This window comes from Eupeodes corollae, chromosome 2, assembly GCF_945859685.1.
Source record: "Eupeodes corollae chromosome 2, idEupCoro1.1, whole genome shotgun sequence".
Taxonomy (NCBI): domain Eukaryota; kingdom Metazoa; phylum Arthropoda; class Insecta; order Diptera; family Syrphidae; genus Eupeodes; species Eupeodes corollae.
In genome coordinates, this window is record NC_079148.1 from 5,251,928 (window position 1) to 5,266,872 (window position 14,945).

General features: G+C 28.5%; 1 protein-coding gene across 2 annotated transcripts in view; it reads right to left on the reverse strand.

Moving 5' to 3' along the window:
• The window catches only part of LOC129947306 (transmembrane protein fend-like), a 48,619-nt gene that overhangs the window by 14,325 nt on the left and 19,349 nt on the right, over window positions 1-14,945 (reverse strand). For both annotated transcript variants that reach the window (XM_056057823.1, XM_056057822.1), the window contains exon 2: window positions 8,698-8,745. In XM_056057823.1, the coding sequence (XP_055913798.1) occupies window positions 8,698-8,745 (48 nt within the window). The remainder of the gene's footprint in view (window positions 1-8,697; window positions 8,746-14,945) is intronic.

The window sequence follows — 14,945 nt, forward strand, 5'->3', positions numbered from 1 at the left end:
TTTTAATTATAAAAATAAAACAAAATATGTGGAAAAGAAATTTCAACTTGTTTTCAATATTTTTGGTAGGTATCTAAAGATACGATGGGGAGAACATATTGAAACATACATATATTAGTTTTGATCTCATTTGCCCTGAATATTTCCTGAGATTCAAATTAAAAGAACGAAAGAAAACAAAAATAAATTAAAAATGATGATCCCATTTGTTTGTGCGTTTTGTTAATGAGCGGCTATCTAATATTTTCATGTTCTTAATGTCATTTATAATCGAAACAGATCAGTTGACAATTTATTGACATTATCGTTTGTTCTAATTAAACTTTACGAATATGTGAGACCTAAATAGAAAATAGAATTTGAAAGGCCAGTAGTCGTTTTATTTAGTTTAGTTTTTTTTTTTCTTCTGGATGAATATGTTATACGTTTTTATCAAAATTGAGTGAAATTTAATAAAATAAAGAATTCATATGAGATATTTATGTATGTTGACAGTTACAAAGGTGCGGATCTCATTGATTTTATTCGATTTTGTTTGTCTTGTGTTTGATTATGACTACAAAGCAACAATTATAAAACGAAAGTTTTTTTTTCTTTCTTTTTGACTTTAAAATAAGTCACAAATTAACAAGTATTTGTTTGGTCTTAAATTAGATGCTCATTAAGTGGGTATGCATATTTTAAAATCTGTATTTATTATTTATATTTGAAATTAAGAGCAACTGTGTTCACCAAATAAATAATAGTATTTTATTGAAGTAGAAACTAACGTTGGGTGCCATTTTTAAAGCCTTTTTAATTTGACTGTATGAACTATAATAACAATACAATTATTGTAAATAAATTTTCTGTTTGAAAAAATGAAGCGTAGTGAAATCATGGAAATTAGTAAAGAGGTTCTAGTTGGGCGCCATTTAAGAAAATAATCAATTTCATTAAGTTGTCGAATTGGAGTATTAAACTGTGTCATCATTGAAACACAATAGCTTTTAACACAATTGTTTTATTAAACAGTCAAAAAAAACAAAAAAGCATAACATTTGCATGTAACCATTCGTTGGGCGCCATTTAAGAAAATCAACACAGTTGTAAATAAAGAAGATAATAAATTGTTGTGTAAATATCATATTCATATTATGCTCAAAAATCTTATTGGCATTTTTATAACTATCCATAATCCCAAATTGGGCGTTATTTAAATAATGGAATCCATTGAAAATACAGAAAAAAAGATTGTTGTGTAAATATGCTTTTTATCTAATATTCAAAAACCTTATTGGAATTTTTGTAGCTTTCTAAAATCATTAGTTGGGAGCCATTTTAATAAATCAAATCAAGGCATTGAAATGCATACGCTTAAATAACCAACTTCTGTTTTAAAAAAATAAAGTTTACATCAAATGTGTACCTTAGCCATTAGAAAAAAAATAAAAATGTTTTGTAAACCCTTTAAAATATAAATGATCTCAAAAAATTAATTGAAAAATGAAGAAAATATAAAGAATTCATTAATTAAATATTATTATTTGTAAGTGCTTTCAAACAGAAATCAATTTCGGCACAAGTTTGGGTATTAAGGTAATTTTTAATTCAAAGAAATCCTCACGTTGGGCGCCATTTGGAATTACCCCAATATGAACTTACTCGTAGTATTCGTACTTTGTGTACATTTGGTTCGTTGTGTGGGAGTTCTTAAGTATATTATTATTGTTCTATATAAAATAATAAAACTAGACTGTTCTTTACTTTAGAAACTCTCTTATACTGATAATAATTCTCAAATCTAAAGTAGGATATTTTATTTGAAATAAAACATCTATAGATCTGCTTGAAACGTTTCGTATAAGAAATTCATCATTGTTTGTTTTATTTCTATTTCGATTTTTTTTGTTATCGTAAAAGGATTCTCTTTCAGTGAGAAATTGAAATTCAACATAAATCCTTCAATACCATTCAGTTCAATGAGCATTAAAAGCAAATCAATTCCCATAATATACCTGCACACCCTTAAGTATACAAAACGTTCTTATATGTATACATACATGTATGGAATATGTAAGTATATTGCATATAGACTAAAAAAAAAGAAGAAAAACTTATAAAACAAAAGTTTATTTTCCATCAGAAAATCCTTCGAGCATTATTTTGATGCATCTATGAAGCTAGGTACCTATACCTCTAATGTTAGATTGTTTGGTAGGAAGGAGTATAGAATAGGAGAGATATATAAATAATATAGCTTTGGAAAAATTTCATCTCCATTATTCAAAAAGTCATTAGGTCAAGGCTGTCGGATGTAATCTGCCAGGCATCAGCTTATAGATACTTTCGTATTTTTTGTTTGTGTTTTATAACCATAATATATGTACCATCTATACTTTCTCTTCTTCAAATCGAAAGCTTTTACATCACATAGCATCTTCTCGTTCTTGAGGATTTTCTTTCTGATAAGATTACCTACTTAATTCTTCCTTCCAAACAAATAAACACTATACACACACACACAAAGACACCCACTGCAGATATTTCTCATCCTGTTGCCTTACATTATACAAAAGTATACATAAATACACAAATATATATTAAGAGTAGTGGCAGGATCTGAAACAGTATCTTAAATCCATTTTGCACTATATATTCCCACTTATCCTGGAGTTGGTTCTACAAAACGTGAATCCTGGGTGTAATCGATATCCTTGCCGACCCATTCACAGTTCAGTCGTCATCATCATCATCATTATCATTACTACGTATCTAGCACCCTTAATTGCTAGCCAACTGTTACTGTATCTGGTATAAGAGATATATCTATATGCAGGAGTATCCTTTTGAAAAATAATTTTTTCCTCTGCTCGAGGAAGGTATCTTTCCCGATTAAAATTACAAACACATATGGACTCTGCGATGTTTCACAGAATTAAAAAAAAGTCGAGAGAACAAAAAGATATACGTATTACTCCCTTTCGATTATTTTCATGTCCAATAAAATTTCTTTGAAATAAAACGAAGTCGACGAACATAAACAGAATGAAGCTGTCCTATCTATATTTATATATCTAGAGCTAGAATGTCCTGCCTAGCAATATGGTTGTGTGTGAATTGATTGTGTGTATAACATCCTTTTTTATTTTTGTTGTTGTTGTTTAAATCTCTGATACTAGGACCTATCCTATATGTATAGCAGACTTGATGCGATGTTGGGAGTAAAATTTTCCAATTGGAGAATGTGTGAGATTTATAACGGATTTCCCCCCATTTATATACATAAAAAAAAGATACGCAATAACACAAACTCCCTGTAATTGGTCAAACAATAACATAAGATCCCCCACTATATCTATAGCTATGGGTTTGTGGCCAATATACCCCAAGGATATTATTTTTCTTCTTTCGTTTCTTCGCACAGGCCAAGAACAACATAAGGTCCATATGTGTTTCTCTGTAAAATAATTTGGGGACAAGAAGGATTTTCCAAATAAATCTCTAAGGAATGTCTGGGATGAACGTACGCTTTATACAGTTGGTTGTTTTTTCCTTACAACACAAATATCATGATGAGATTGAACAAAGGAAAGACTTTTTTCTTCGAAGGCTTAAATTCAAGATACGTTCTTTACATTGAAATCGAAGGATTCAACTTAGTTAAGTAAATTTATGAATCCTCTTTTATATATAGGTACATAGATATGTGATCTTATATGCCTCTTATTTTTTATTTTTTCTTGTTGCCCCTTTTTCGGATTAATTGAAATAAGTAATCTCCTTGGGGTAATCTCTTTTAACTCCCGAAATTGTCTTTCTTTGAATGAAAAATAAATTCCAAAGAAAAAATATTTAAAATTCAAAACTGATTTACGATTTATATCGCTCCTCGTAGAAAAATAATCCAAAGAGAGAGAAAGGGAGAAATCAATTAATTTCTAAAACCAACCACACATACGAGTCTATCCAAAAACAAATCCTTAATCCTGTAAATCATAATCATGGCAAGGTAGATTGACATTTAGAGAACTAAAAAGATTTTCATCGTCTTTTTTGTTGTAGTTGTTATGTCTTTGTTCTTGAAACGTGTTGAGTTCTTTGGTTTTTTATTGGAATGCTTGATCCCAACGCGATGTTGACAAAGATATATATATGTCATATGGAATGGGATACAAGAGGAGCACACATCATGGAATCCCTGCAATAAATTAAAGGCGATAGCTATATCGAGAGAAGAAAAAAAAATACTGAAGACTCAAGACATGGAGTATAAGAAATAGGTCCACGTTTCTATTCATATACGAGTATGTACTTCTATACCTAACTTCTACGTCGTCTTTAGTTTTATAGGATTCTATAGGTCTATAGCTTGGATCAGCCTACGAATTTATGTAGGTTCAGACATCTTGTATTGTTGTCAGAAAGAAAAAAAGAAGATGAAATACGTGCGATTCAATTTGGTGAAAAGATATTGATTTCAAGCAAATAATCTAAAAAAAAAGTCGAAGAACTGAGAAATTCCTTTATTCAATTTAACAAATACAAATGAATTTATAAATCTTTTATTATGTCTATCATTATAATCGTGCCAATATATTGAGTCCAGGAGATATTTTAAATTTGAGGCAAAAAACTTGGGATTGTTTAAAAATTACTACTTAAAGATTTATTTATTTGTAAAAATAAAAATTTGAGATTACTTCCAAAGACTTCCAGCTATTGGTCTTGAGATTTATTGATTGATTGCCATTGCAAGAACCTAATCTTTTCTGGGACTGAATCCACATGAATTGAATTGGAGAAATTCAGTTGAAATAACCATAGTTTGTGAGGTGCTCTCATTTCAATTTGATTTGTCCTTCCCAAAAGGACACTTGTTCAGTTAAGGTCAGCTAAATTCAACCATCAGCCATCTATTTGTTTTTGGTATTGATTTCAACACAGAACCATCTTTTTCATCTTTTATCACAATAAGTTTCAAAAATATCCGAATTTTATAAATCTTCCAAACAATATCATAAAATCACGTTAAAAAATGCCTGCCTTCTTTTGTAGTTAATCAATTTTTTACTCAAAATACTTTTTTTTTCAATTCAATAATAAAATATTAATAAACATTTACACAAAACATCAAATACAAAAATCAAATTTTGGTTTTCCTGAATTCTCCGAAATCTCAAAATTTCCTCTAGCAAAATTCTTTTCTGTCAATTCCAAACTAATTTCGTCAAATCGGCTCAGTCGTTCTCAATTATTGATGAAATGCTGACAATTTTACACATTGATAAATTATCAATCAAATTAAGTTTCTAGATAATTTATTTAATGTTTAAAATTATTAGTTGTCATATACGGGAAAACACTATTATTTCGAGTGTCAACTATCAATTGGTAGTTGATAAAAATTTTAATTTAAAAACAGCTGTTGAGAGTACCAACTTACCAATAATTGATGGTTGCTAAGTTTCTGAATTTGCTGATTAAATTTTGATATAATTTAATATTTTTTTTCTATCAGCGTTAAAAAATATAAGTTTTGTCAATTGATTGTCGATAAGATTGAAATTTCTTGGTTTTCGAAAATACAGATTCTGAAAGTATCAACTTATCAATTGATGGTTGTTGAGTTTCTGAATGGGCCTTTGCTAATTATATTTTGATATAATTTTGGATTTTTTTCTATAAGCTTTAAAAAAAAGGTTTATCAATTGATGGTTGATAACATTTAAATTAAATTTCTTGGTATTTTAAAAACAGTCACTAAGAATGTCAACTATCAATTGATGGTTGCTGGATTGTTGGATGGGTATTTCCCTAATTTGATATAATTTCAGATGCTTTTCTATCAGAGCGTTAAAAAATATAAAGTTTATCAATTGATGGTTGATAAAATTGAAATTTCTTGGTATTCGAAAATACAGCTACTGAGAGTGTCAACATATCAATTGATAGGTGCTGGATGGGCCTTAAACGATTAAATACAAGTTCAGTTTTTTATCAGCGTAAAATAAAATAAGGTTTTTCAATTGATAATTGATTAAAATGAAACTTCTTGGTTTTCGAAAATTCAGTTTCTGAAAGTATTAACTTATTAATTGATGGTTGTTGAGTTTCTGAATGGGTCCTTTCTGATTTGATATAATTCCAGATTTTTATTCTTTCAGCATTAGAAAAATAAGGTTTATCAATTGATGGTTAATAAAATCTAAATTAAATTTCTTGGTATTCGAAAATACAGTCACTAAGAATGTCAACTTTCAATTGATGGTTCCTGGATTGTTGGATGGGTGTTTGGTACACAAAAATACAGTATCTGTGAGTGTCAACTATCAATTGATGTATGATAAATATTGAAATGTCTTGTTATTAAAAAAAGTCTATATCATTTCTTACTATCAAAATTCTTAGCAACCCGATTGTTAAATTTTATTCTTCACCATTTATCAGTTATCAGTCGGAAATTGTAACTTTCTGTAATGGAGAAATTTAATAAAGTTTTTCGCGACGCTAAGCAATTTCAATTGTTCTTTCTTTTAGTTTTAAAAAATAAGTTGAAAAAGTTCGCGTTTGTTTCTGTAATTAATGAAAACGTCTCTTACGAAAAACTAACGGTGTCATAAGTCTCATTTTATTCCTTACCCCATTAAAACTTATTTCATCAAAAACAAACGAAATGAAATTTTAAATCCAGGTCATTTTAGAATCAGAATCGACCCTTGGTGGATGTTTTGTTTTAAGCTGTAAACATGTGTGTTAATAATACAATCTGTCAGAAAAACACAGTGACCTGAAATTTTGAAATTTTTAAGGCAATTCAAATCATAGATAGTCCAAATAACATCCGTTTACCTTAATTTAAAAAACAAAACAAAAAAAAAGAAGATATAAAACTGGTAAAACCAGTACAAAGGATTCATAGGAATTTAACCGCCACATAAACTTGTACTTAAACCAAGGATAAAAGTAGAGAGAGAGAGGTCCTTGTAGGTCATAATAAAAGCAAACCCAACACACAAAAAAAGGGTTTTGAAATAAATGTACTCGTGTACTATTTGTTATGTAGATATGCGGTATAGCAGAGTTTACATTCCTTATCCTTATTATTAGGTATGTACCGTACTTTACAATGACAAGGGTTGAAAAAAAAAAACAAAAAAGAGGAGAGAAATATAACAGGACACACAACTAACTATACACTTAATATGATGATTGTGGTGTGTTCAAGTTGAAGGAACCTCTTTCTGTACTGTATTCTGACTATACCGTCATTCTTGAAAAAACAAAATGAAATTATCCAAATGAATGATCAAAGTAACGTCATTTACAATGAGCCCTGTCATATATTGTATGTTCTTTGTTTTATTTTTTCAGGAGAGAGTACGTTGAAAAAAAGAAGTGGAATCTCAAGTGGGCTGGACACTAAACACTGTGTGAGTACGTACTCCATGTGACCGGCCATGTTTCCATTGCATCAAGTCCAACAGCAGCAGCAGCTCAGATCCCCACTTATGATGTTTTTTTTTTTTTGTATATGTGACCACTATCCTCAAGTCCGTCCATCCAACGTACGCTACGTTAAGTTCATGTCCGTCCCGTCCATACTGCAAAGAATGTTTTTGTAATGGATACCCGTACTTTCGCGAGGACCGATGACAATGATGACGTTGCCATCATACATGTTTTTTTGTATGCTATATTTGTATGTCCCTAATAATATTCGATTTGAGGTGTGTTCTTGTGTGTCAACCCCTTTTGGTTATGTTTTCTTTGTCAACATAATATTTTTTTATTTTCTATTTGCTTTTATTGACTTTAATGAAGAAACCCTTCAGAAAATCTCTTTTCTCCTCATATATACGGAAATGGACGGATGGATGTGTGTTGTGTATTGGATAGATGGACGACGACGGATGGATGGATGGATGGACGGACTTTGAAGAGCGTTCGTTCGTTTTGTCCGTCCGTCGTTATGTCAGTTAAGTCCCCTTTTTTCAAAAAAAAAATATATACAAGAGAAAAAAAACCATGAAGGTATTATGTCAAACTAAAATGGATCTTAAGCATGCTTCTCTTGTGTTTTGCGGAAGAATTAATTAAGTGCATGACAAGAGGGGAGTCACACACGGACACATCACGAGAGACACAAACGGAGCAAATAAAATGCACACCCTTTATTCTTATATTACCTTCCACAGAGGGACTATTCTATATTCTATATGTATATTTGTATGTATGAGTTGTAGGACTTTTATTTTTATGGGATGCTATGCTGGGGGTATTTGCAACTAACCAATGCGTGCGAAAGATGTTATTATATGTATTTTCTTTCATTTAGTAAAATACCTATTGTGCGTTTTTGTTGCACATTCATCATTCATTCATTCAAAAAAGGAAAAAGAAAATAAAGAAGAATTAGGGAGGAGTATTATAAGAAATATGTTTTTTTATTTTCTTTGTTTTATAATAAACAGATATATTTATAAATGAAGTAAAAAGCAAAAAGATACAATTTATTAAATAAGATACACAAAAGGGGAGCTTATAAGTTTGGTTTGTTGGATATAGATACGAGTATATATAGAGATTATATTAGGGGGGATAGAGAGCAGCTATCATATATGTACATATATGTGTGTTACATGCAGTAATATGTATAGAAACGGAAATAATATTTTTAAATAAATTTGATTTGAGAAATTATTGAGTAAAACTTACACTTTTGCAATCATCGAAATCCATACAGTGATGCCAATCTTGAACAAACTGCAATAAAAAAGAAGAAATATTTATTTAAAAAAAATCTAAGAATGCTGTATTTTGAAAAATAAAATAATAGGTACCCAATATTAAAAATAAATCAATAAAACAATTTAAAAAACACAGTATCTTAGTTTATTTAAAAAAGTTCTAAGGGTTTTTTTTCTCAAAGTTAAGTTTAATACAATTTCTTAAATCAAAGTCCAAAACAAAAATATTTAAAAAGCTTGAATATTTGTCAAATAATTTTGAATATTTATGCAATCAAAATTATAATTTCCAAAATTCATAATAGTGTGAAATTCTAAAAATCATTTTTAACTTCGAAAAAGAATTTATTGTAGTGTCCATACTTTCGGGACCTTGTCAGCCATATCTCAAAAACCCGCTGAGAGATGGGCTCCAAATAAATTTTGTTTTACAAATTATAACAAGAAAATAAAAATAGAGGATTTTAAAAAAAAATCAATGTCTATAGTAAAATAAGATTTAAACATAAAGAAACTTAAAAAAAAATTATTTTCAGAAAAAAATTAAAAAAAGGCCGTCTGCCAATTTTTCTAATAATTTTACAAAATGTTTATAACAATATTTTGTGTGAGATACAAACATTTTAAGTCAATATTTTTTTTTTGTTTTCTTAATATTTAAGTCGAAAACTATTTATTTGTTTTTGTAGGTTTTGCATTTTGTAAAAAAAGTTGTCGAGTGATATCAAAGAAGTACATTTTTTGAAAAAAATCCATTTAACGGTTTTTTTTTATAAATCAAAAATTTGTCACCTTCAATATTGTACGAATAAAATATGATTACATCTTTAAAACAGTTTTGTGGAACGGAGAATAATGTTTTTGACATGTGATAACATTTTGAGAAAAATCGAATTGACAGTTTTTTTATTAAAAATAAAAATCTAAAAAAACAAGACTCAAGTTTGGTAAAAATTGAATATCAATTCAAATATCTTTTCAAAAACTTGAAATTTAGGCTTTAATTTTATTTTATTTTATAAGAAATATTGTTTTCAACATTCTGATAAATGTTGAGAAAAATAGAATTGACATTTTTTTTTACAAAAAATAAAAACCTAAACAAAATTAATAAAAGCTGGTAAAATTGATTTTCGACTAAAATATCTTTTCAACACTTTGAGATATTGGCTTTAATTTACTTTTATCTTTCAAAAAATATTCTGTAAAATTTTGAGAAAAATCAAATTGACATTTTTTTTACAAAAAATATAAACATAAAAAAAATTTATAAAAGTTGGTAAAAATTTAATTTCGACTCAAATATCTTTTAAAAAATTTGAAATATTGGCTTCAAACTAATTTTATCTTATAAGAAATATTGTTTTCAATATTTGATAAAACTATGAATAAAATCGGATTGACAGTTTTTTTTACAAAAAATAAAGCTCTAAAAAAAAACAATACTAAAACTTGGTAAAAATTTACGTTCGACTCAAATAGCTTTTCAAAAATTAAAATATTGTTTTCGCTATTCAGTAATTTTTATATAAAAATCCAACAGTCCGTTTTTTCATAAAAAATAAAATGGACAGACGGGATTTGAAGTTATCAGTGTGGGTCGCATCCCAGCTTCTTTTTTCGTAAGATATTTGATATAAAAACCATCTGTTCGGTTTTTTTTTTATTTGTGAAAAACCGTCAATTGAATTTGATTAAATATTATAATAATTTTGTATCACGTCGCATTACATAATAAAACATTTAAACGAAGTCGATAGCGTAATTGGTTCGTGAGATATTTTGTTACCAAAAATTTTCACTTTTTTCAAATTGCTCAAGTAAACAACAACAACCCACTTAATTTTTTGAAAATGATTTTAGCATATTTTGATGTTATTACCAGTTGAACAAAATTAATTAGAAGACGATATCTCTACTGGGTCCTAAGATATGGACGCTCAGTTATCTCTCTTAAAATCGTTGGTCTATATTCTAGGGAATTTAAAAAATCTAGATATGAAAACATTCAATTCCACAAATCGGACCGATTCCAAAAACTTCCTATTATGCGTTAACAATTTTTAGGGGCAGAACAGTTCCAAGAGTGTAGACAGATGTTTTAATTTTTTATACCTCACGAATTTCTTATTAAATTATAAAGTTCATGATGAAGGCGAAAATGCCTAAACAATTTTTTAAAAATATTTTATGAAAGCTGAATTGAAATATTTTGTTTGATGTGGCTTTCAAAAAAGTTTTGACTACCTAAAAAAATGTAAATTAAGTGTACCAAATATCCTTTAAAATATTTGAATTAAAACTTTTTATGGATGAATTTTATTAGTCCAATTTTTCTTGTGACTTTTCGTAATTCAATTACTTAAAGTTTATAACAAGTCCAAAACGATTTAAATTTCAAACTTAATGTTTTAATTACCCATTACTAAAGTCCAGTTTGCGAAATTCTTTCCTTAAATAAATTTATCATCAAAAGAACTCTGACCTGTTCAACTTCGAAGCTTTGTAATTTATAAAATTTTCACCCAAAAACTTGACACATTACACCTCTCTTGCTGGTTTATCTTAATTTCCTTTTTGTATTTCAATTTTCTTCATTTTTTTTCAACTTAAATATATTTTCTGACCCACATAAAATAAATCATTATGACTTCGCATGACAAATTGTATTCATTAAGCTTCTTATATTTTATTCTTTATTATTTTTTTTTAAAGTTAATTAAAAAGAACAAATTTATGAGTATAAAATATGACCCTAAATGTGCTTTTCATTTAAACAATAAAATTTAAAACAGAAAAAAAAAAACAAACAATTATAAAACAAAAGATCATTAAGAGTGTGAGAATTTTCATAATTATTATGAATCCAATAAAAGATATTATATTAATTTGTATCTATATCTTTTATCTTTTTGTTATGAGATATAAATTTTGATGTGATGTGAGTTAATTTTGATGTTTGTTTTTTAGAGGCATCAAAAATTATACTCTTGAATATATAATTCGATCTAAATGAAGAGATAATAATCGACTTATTTGACTTAAATATACACGAATGATGGCACAGAAGAAGAAGTATCTATAAAGAACAAAATCGCATCTATTTATCTCACACATTTTGAGAGTAAGCTTAAGCTTGTTCATATTTAGCAGAAGATATATTTTTTATGAAGTCTTTCACATAAACCTGAATTTCATATCAACATCACCATCGCTTCTTTCCATCCATAGAATCAAATTTTCCGCGCCATCAAATTTTAATACGTAATAATGTATCTTTGAAATACATCGAGTATTCGCTATCAGAGAGAGGTATGGTGCGGCACAGAGAGTGTTTTTGATTTTCTTTTTCTTTATAGAAAAATGTTGTGTGTGTTTATTTTAAAGGTTTTCCCTTAAGAAATTAAAAAGGAAAATTAAACCTAAATCCATCGATGATCCATTATTTATTTAACTAATTAGTTTTTATTATTACAGTGCAACAAGCAACAACAAATTGATATGTATCGCCATACAAAACGCTTGTCATAAATCAACCGACTAAAATCCCAAAATCTCAACAAAAAACGAATAAATGAGCTCACACATCTCAACCCATCAGTTTTAGGGCCTTTAGCTATATTGGTACAATGGAATAAAAAAACCATAAAAAATAATTTTTGAGATGTGCGTTGATACATTTTTGTATCTTTTTATTTATTTTAAGTCAAAGCTATTTTCTGCGGGGGTGATGAATAAATAGGTAGTTATGTATAGCGTAGGATGTGTTAAAGAGGGAAGACTAAAAAAAACACACACTTTTAGCACATAACCATAACCATAGATTGAAATTTTGTATATTATTACTTTTTTTGTGTTGTTTTTGTTGTTGTTCCTAATTCGATAAATTGCCTGTCGCATGAGGAATTCCCAAATCAACAAGAGACCAAGCGAGTAAAAAGCTTTTCCTTCGCTGATTTATTTGTGTCACTGATGGGAATGGTTACATATATACAAGAGTATGTATATACATAGAATAATGTATTAGATATCTATGTGTGGTATTGTTCTTGTTCGTGATGCCAAGGACACTTCTTAGAATTAAGTGTCTTTTGGAGATTAAGTCGAAATTTATGTTTCATTTGAGACAATCTGATGGTGTAAAAGCAAACAAAACCATGTGATAATCTAAAAACAACAACAAAAAACCAACCAACCTCCCCAACGAACGCGAAGACAAACACCAAAAAAAAGAAACCTAAATCTTTTGGGATGAATATTCTATGTTGAAAACGCTTGTTGAGAGGTCGAAAATTGGAGACTATAGTACGGAAAAAAGCTATTAGTTTCTGGCATCGCATTTTGTGTGTTTATTGGATTCTCTATAGAGTTAAATATGTGCCATAAATAACCAGATTGTCTTTTCACACCCAAGTCAATCCTTTTTGTTTTTTTTTTGTGTCGGAGGAGGACTATTTTTTAACACTTTATAGCTGTGAATTTGATTGAACTTTTGACTTGATGTAGATAACTTGGGAACTTTGGGTAATTTTTTTTTTTTTTGTAAGTGTTTCTTTGATTTCTTATAAAACAAGGAAGAAATAAGCTCTGAATACCACAAGGCCATAAACTTCAATTAAATAGAGTTCAATCATTAAGAGAGAACTATTAAATTTTTTAACGGAAGTTCAATTTATAATAAATCAAATTCTAAAAAGAAGAATTTACCTAAATTATAGCCTTAGAATCCGTTTTTAAAATAAAGAAGAATTATATTCATCAATCAAATATATTTAAATAACTATTCTATGATTTTTTTTTCTTTGTGCACAGTTTGAGGTCAAAGTTCAAGCCCTCATGTTTTCTTTCTTTTTGTTTTTCTTTACACATAAATTGGAATATAAATACCTATTAATTTGCTTTGTATTTAATTTAACTCCATCGAACATAACCCAATGAATCAGACTTAACTAGTTAGCAAAAGACTTTAAATTCCTTCAATTCCAATCAATTAAAGTGGTCAAGAGTAACGATTGTACATAAATAAATTCTCAGATATAATACTTCCATATGGATAGATAGGTAGACTCTGCGATGATGCTTGCTTGTCGGTCTTGTATTATATTGATTGGAATTATTGGTTTTGCCTTGTGCTCTGCATTCGAAAACCCGTGCGTTGTTGGTCTTTCGCTGCCAGCCGTCGTCCGTCCGTTGGATCTACACCGTTCAGTTTGGACCATCTTTTTTATACTCTGTTTATATAGTTATACCCTTTTTTATATTGGGGAATAAAATAAACTTCTCATAAAATTAAATCACCAATCGAAAGCCCCAACAAACATTACAAGACAAGAAAAAAAAGAAAATAAAGAAAATCGGACATAGTTCGAGATCAAAAGTTTCCATTCTATTTTAAAAAAGGTTCAATATTTATGGTGACACTGGAAAGTTACTTACAAAAGTGGATGTCTCCAATATTTAAAAAAAAAAAAATTTTACCCAAAAATGAACAACTTTTCGTGTTCGAATTTAAATTTAATTAATTTATTATTATGTTTCAATTGACTCCTTCCAAAGTATGCGAACAATAAAAAATGAAGAAAGAAATCAAGTAAGAAAATTAAACGAAAAAAGTACGTATACGCCCGAGTGGCCCATTTTTATTATCTTCTAGAGAATATGAGCACATTTGTGTCAAAAGACAGCTTTAAACTTTCTTTTAGCTACAGTTTCTACTGACTCTAGTCAAAGTATTCAAAAACAATCAAAAATAAAGAAAAAAATCAAGTAAGAAAAATTTAAAGAAAAAAAGTACGTATTCGCCCTAGTGACCATTTGTATTAGCTTCCTTCTGAGAATATGAGCCCATTTGTGTCTAAAGACAGCCTTAAACCTTTTTTGATTATTATATTTTAATGGATTGATTCAAAGTATGCGAACAATCAAAAATTAAGAAAGAAGAAATCAAGTAAGAAAATTAAATGAAAAAAGTACGTATACGCCCAAGTAACCTTTTTTTTAGTTTCTTGAATAGACGAAAACTACGGTATATATACAGGAAAAATTGGCAGCCTGATATTCATGAATAGAAAATTGTCACTTTTTTTTAAAAAAGGGAAACAAAAGATGGACAAGTACTGAAATATTGATAATTCAAGACTTGATAAAAATTTTCAGAATTCTGAAAATTATATTTTGAAAAAAGTGAATATAAGTTCATGTTCCTCTTAGTTTTGG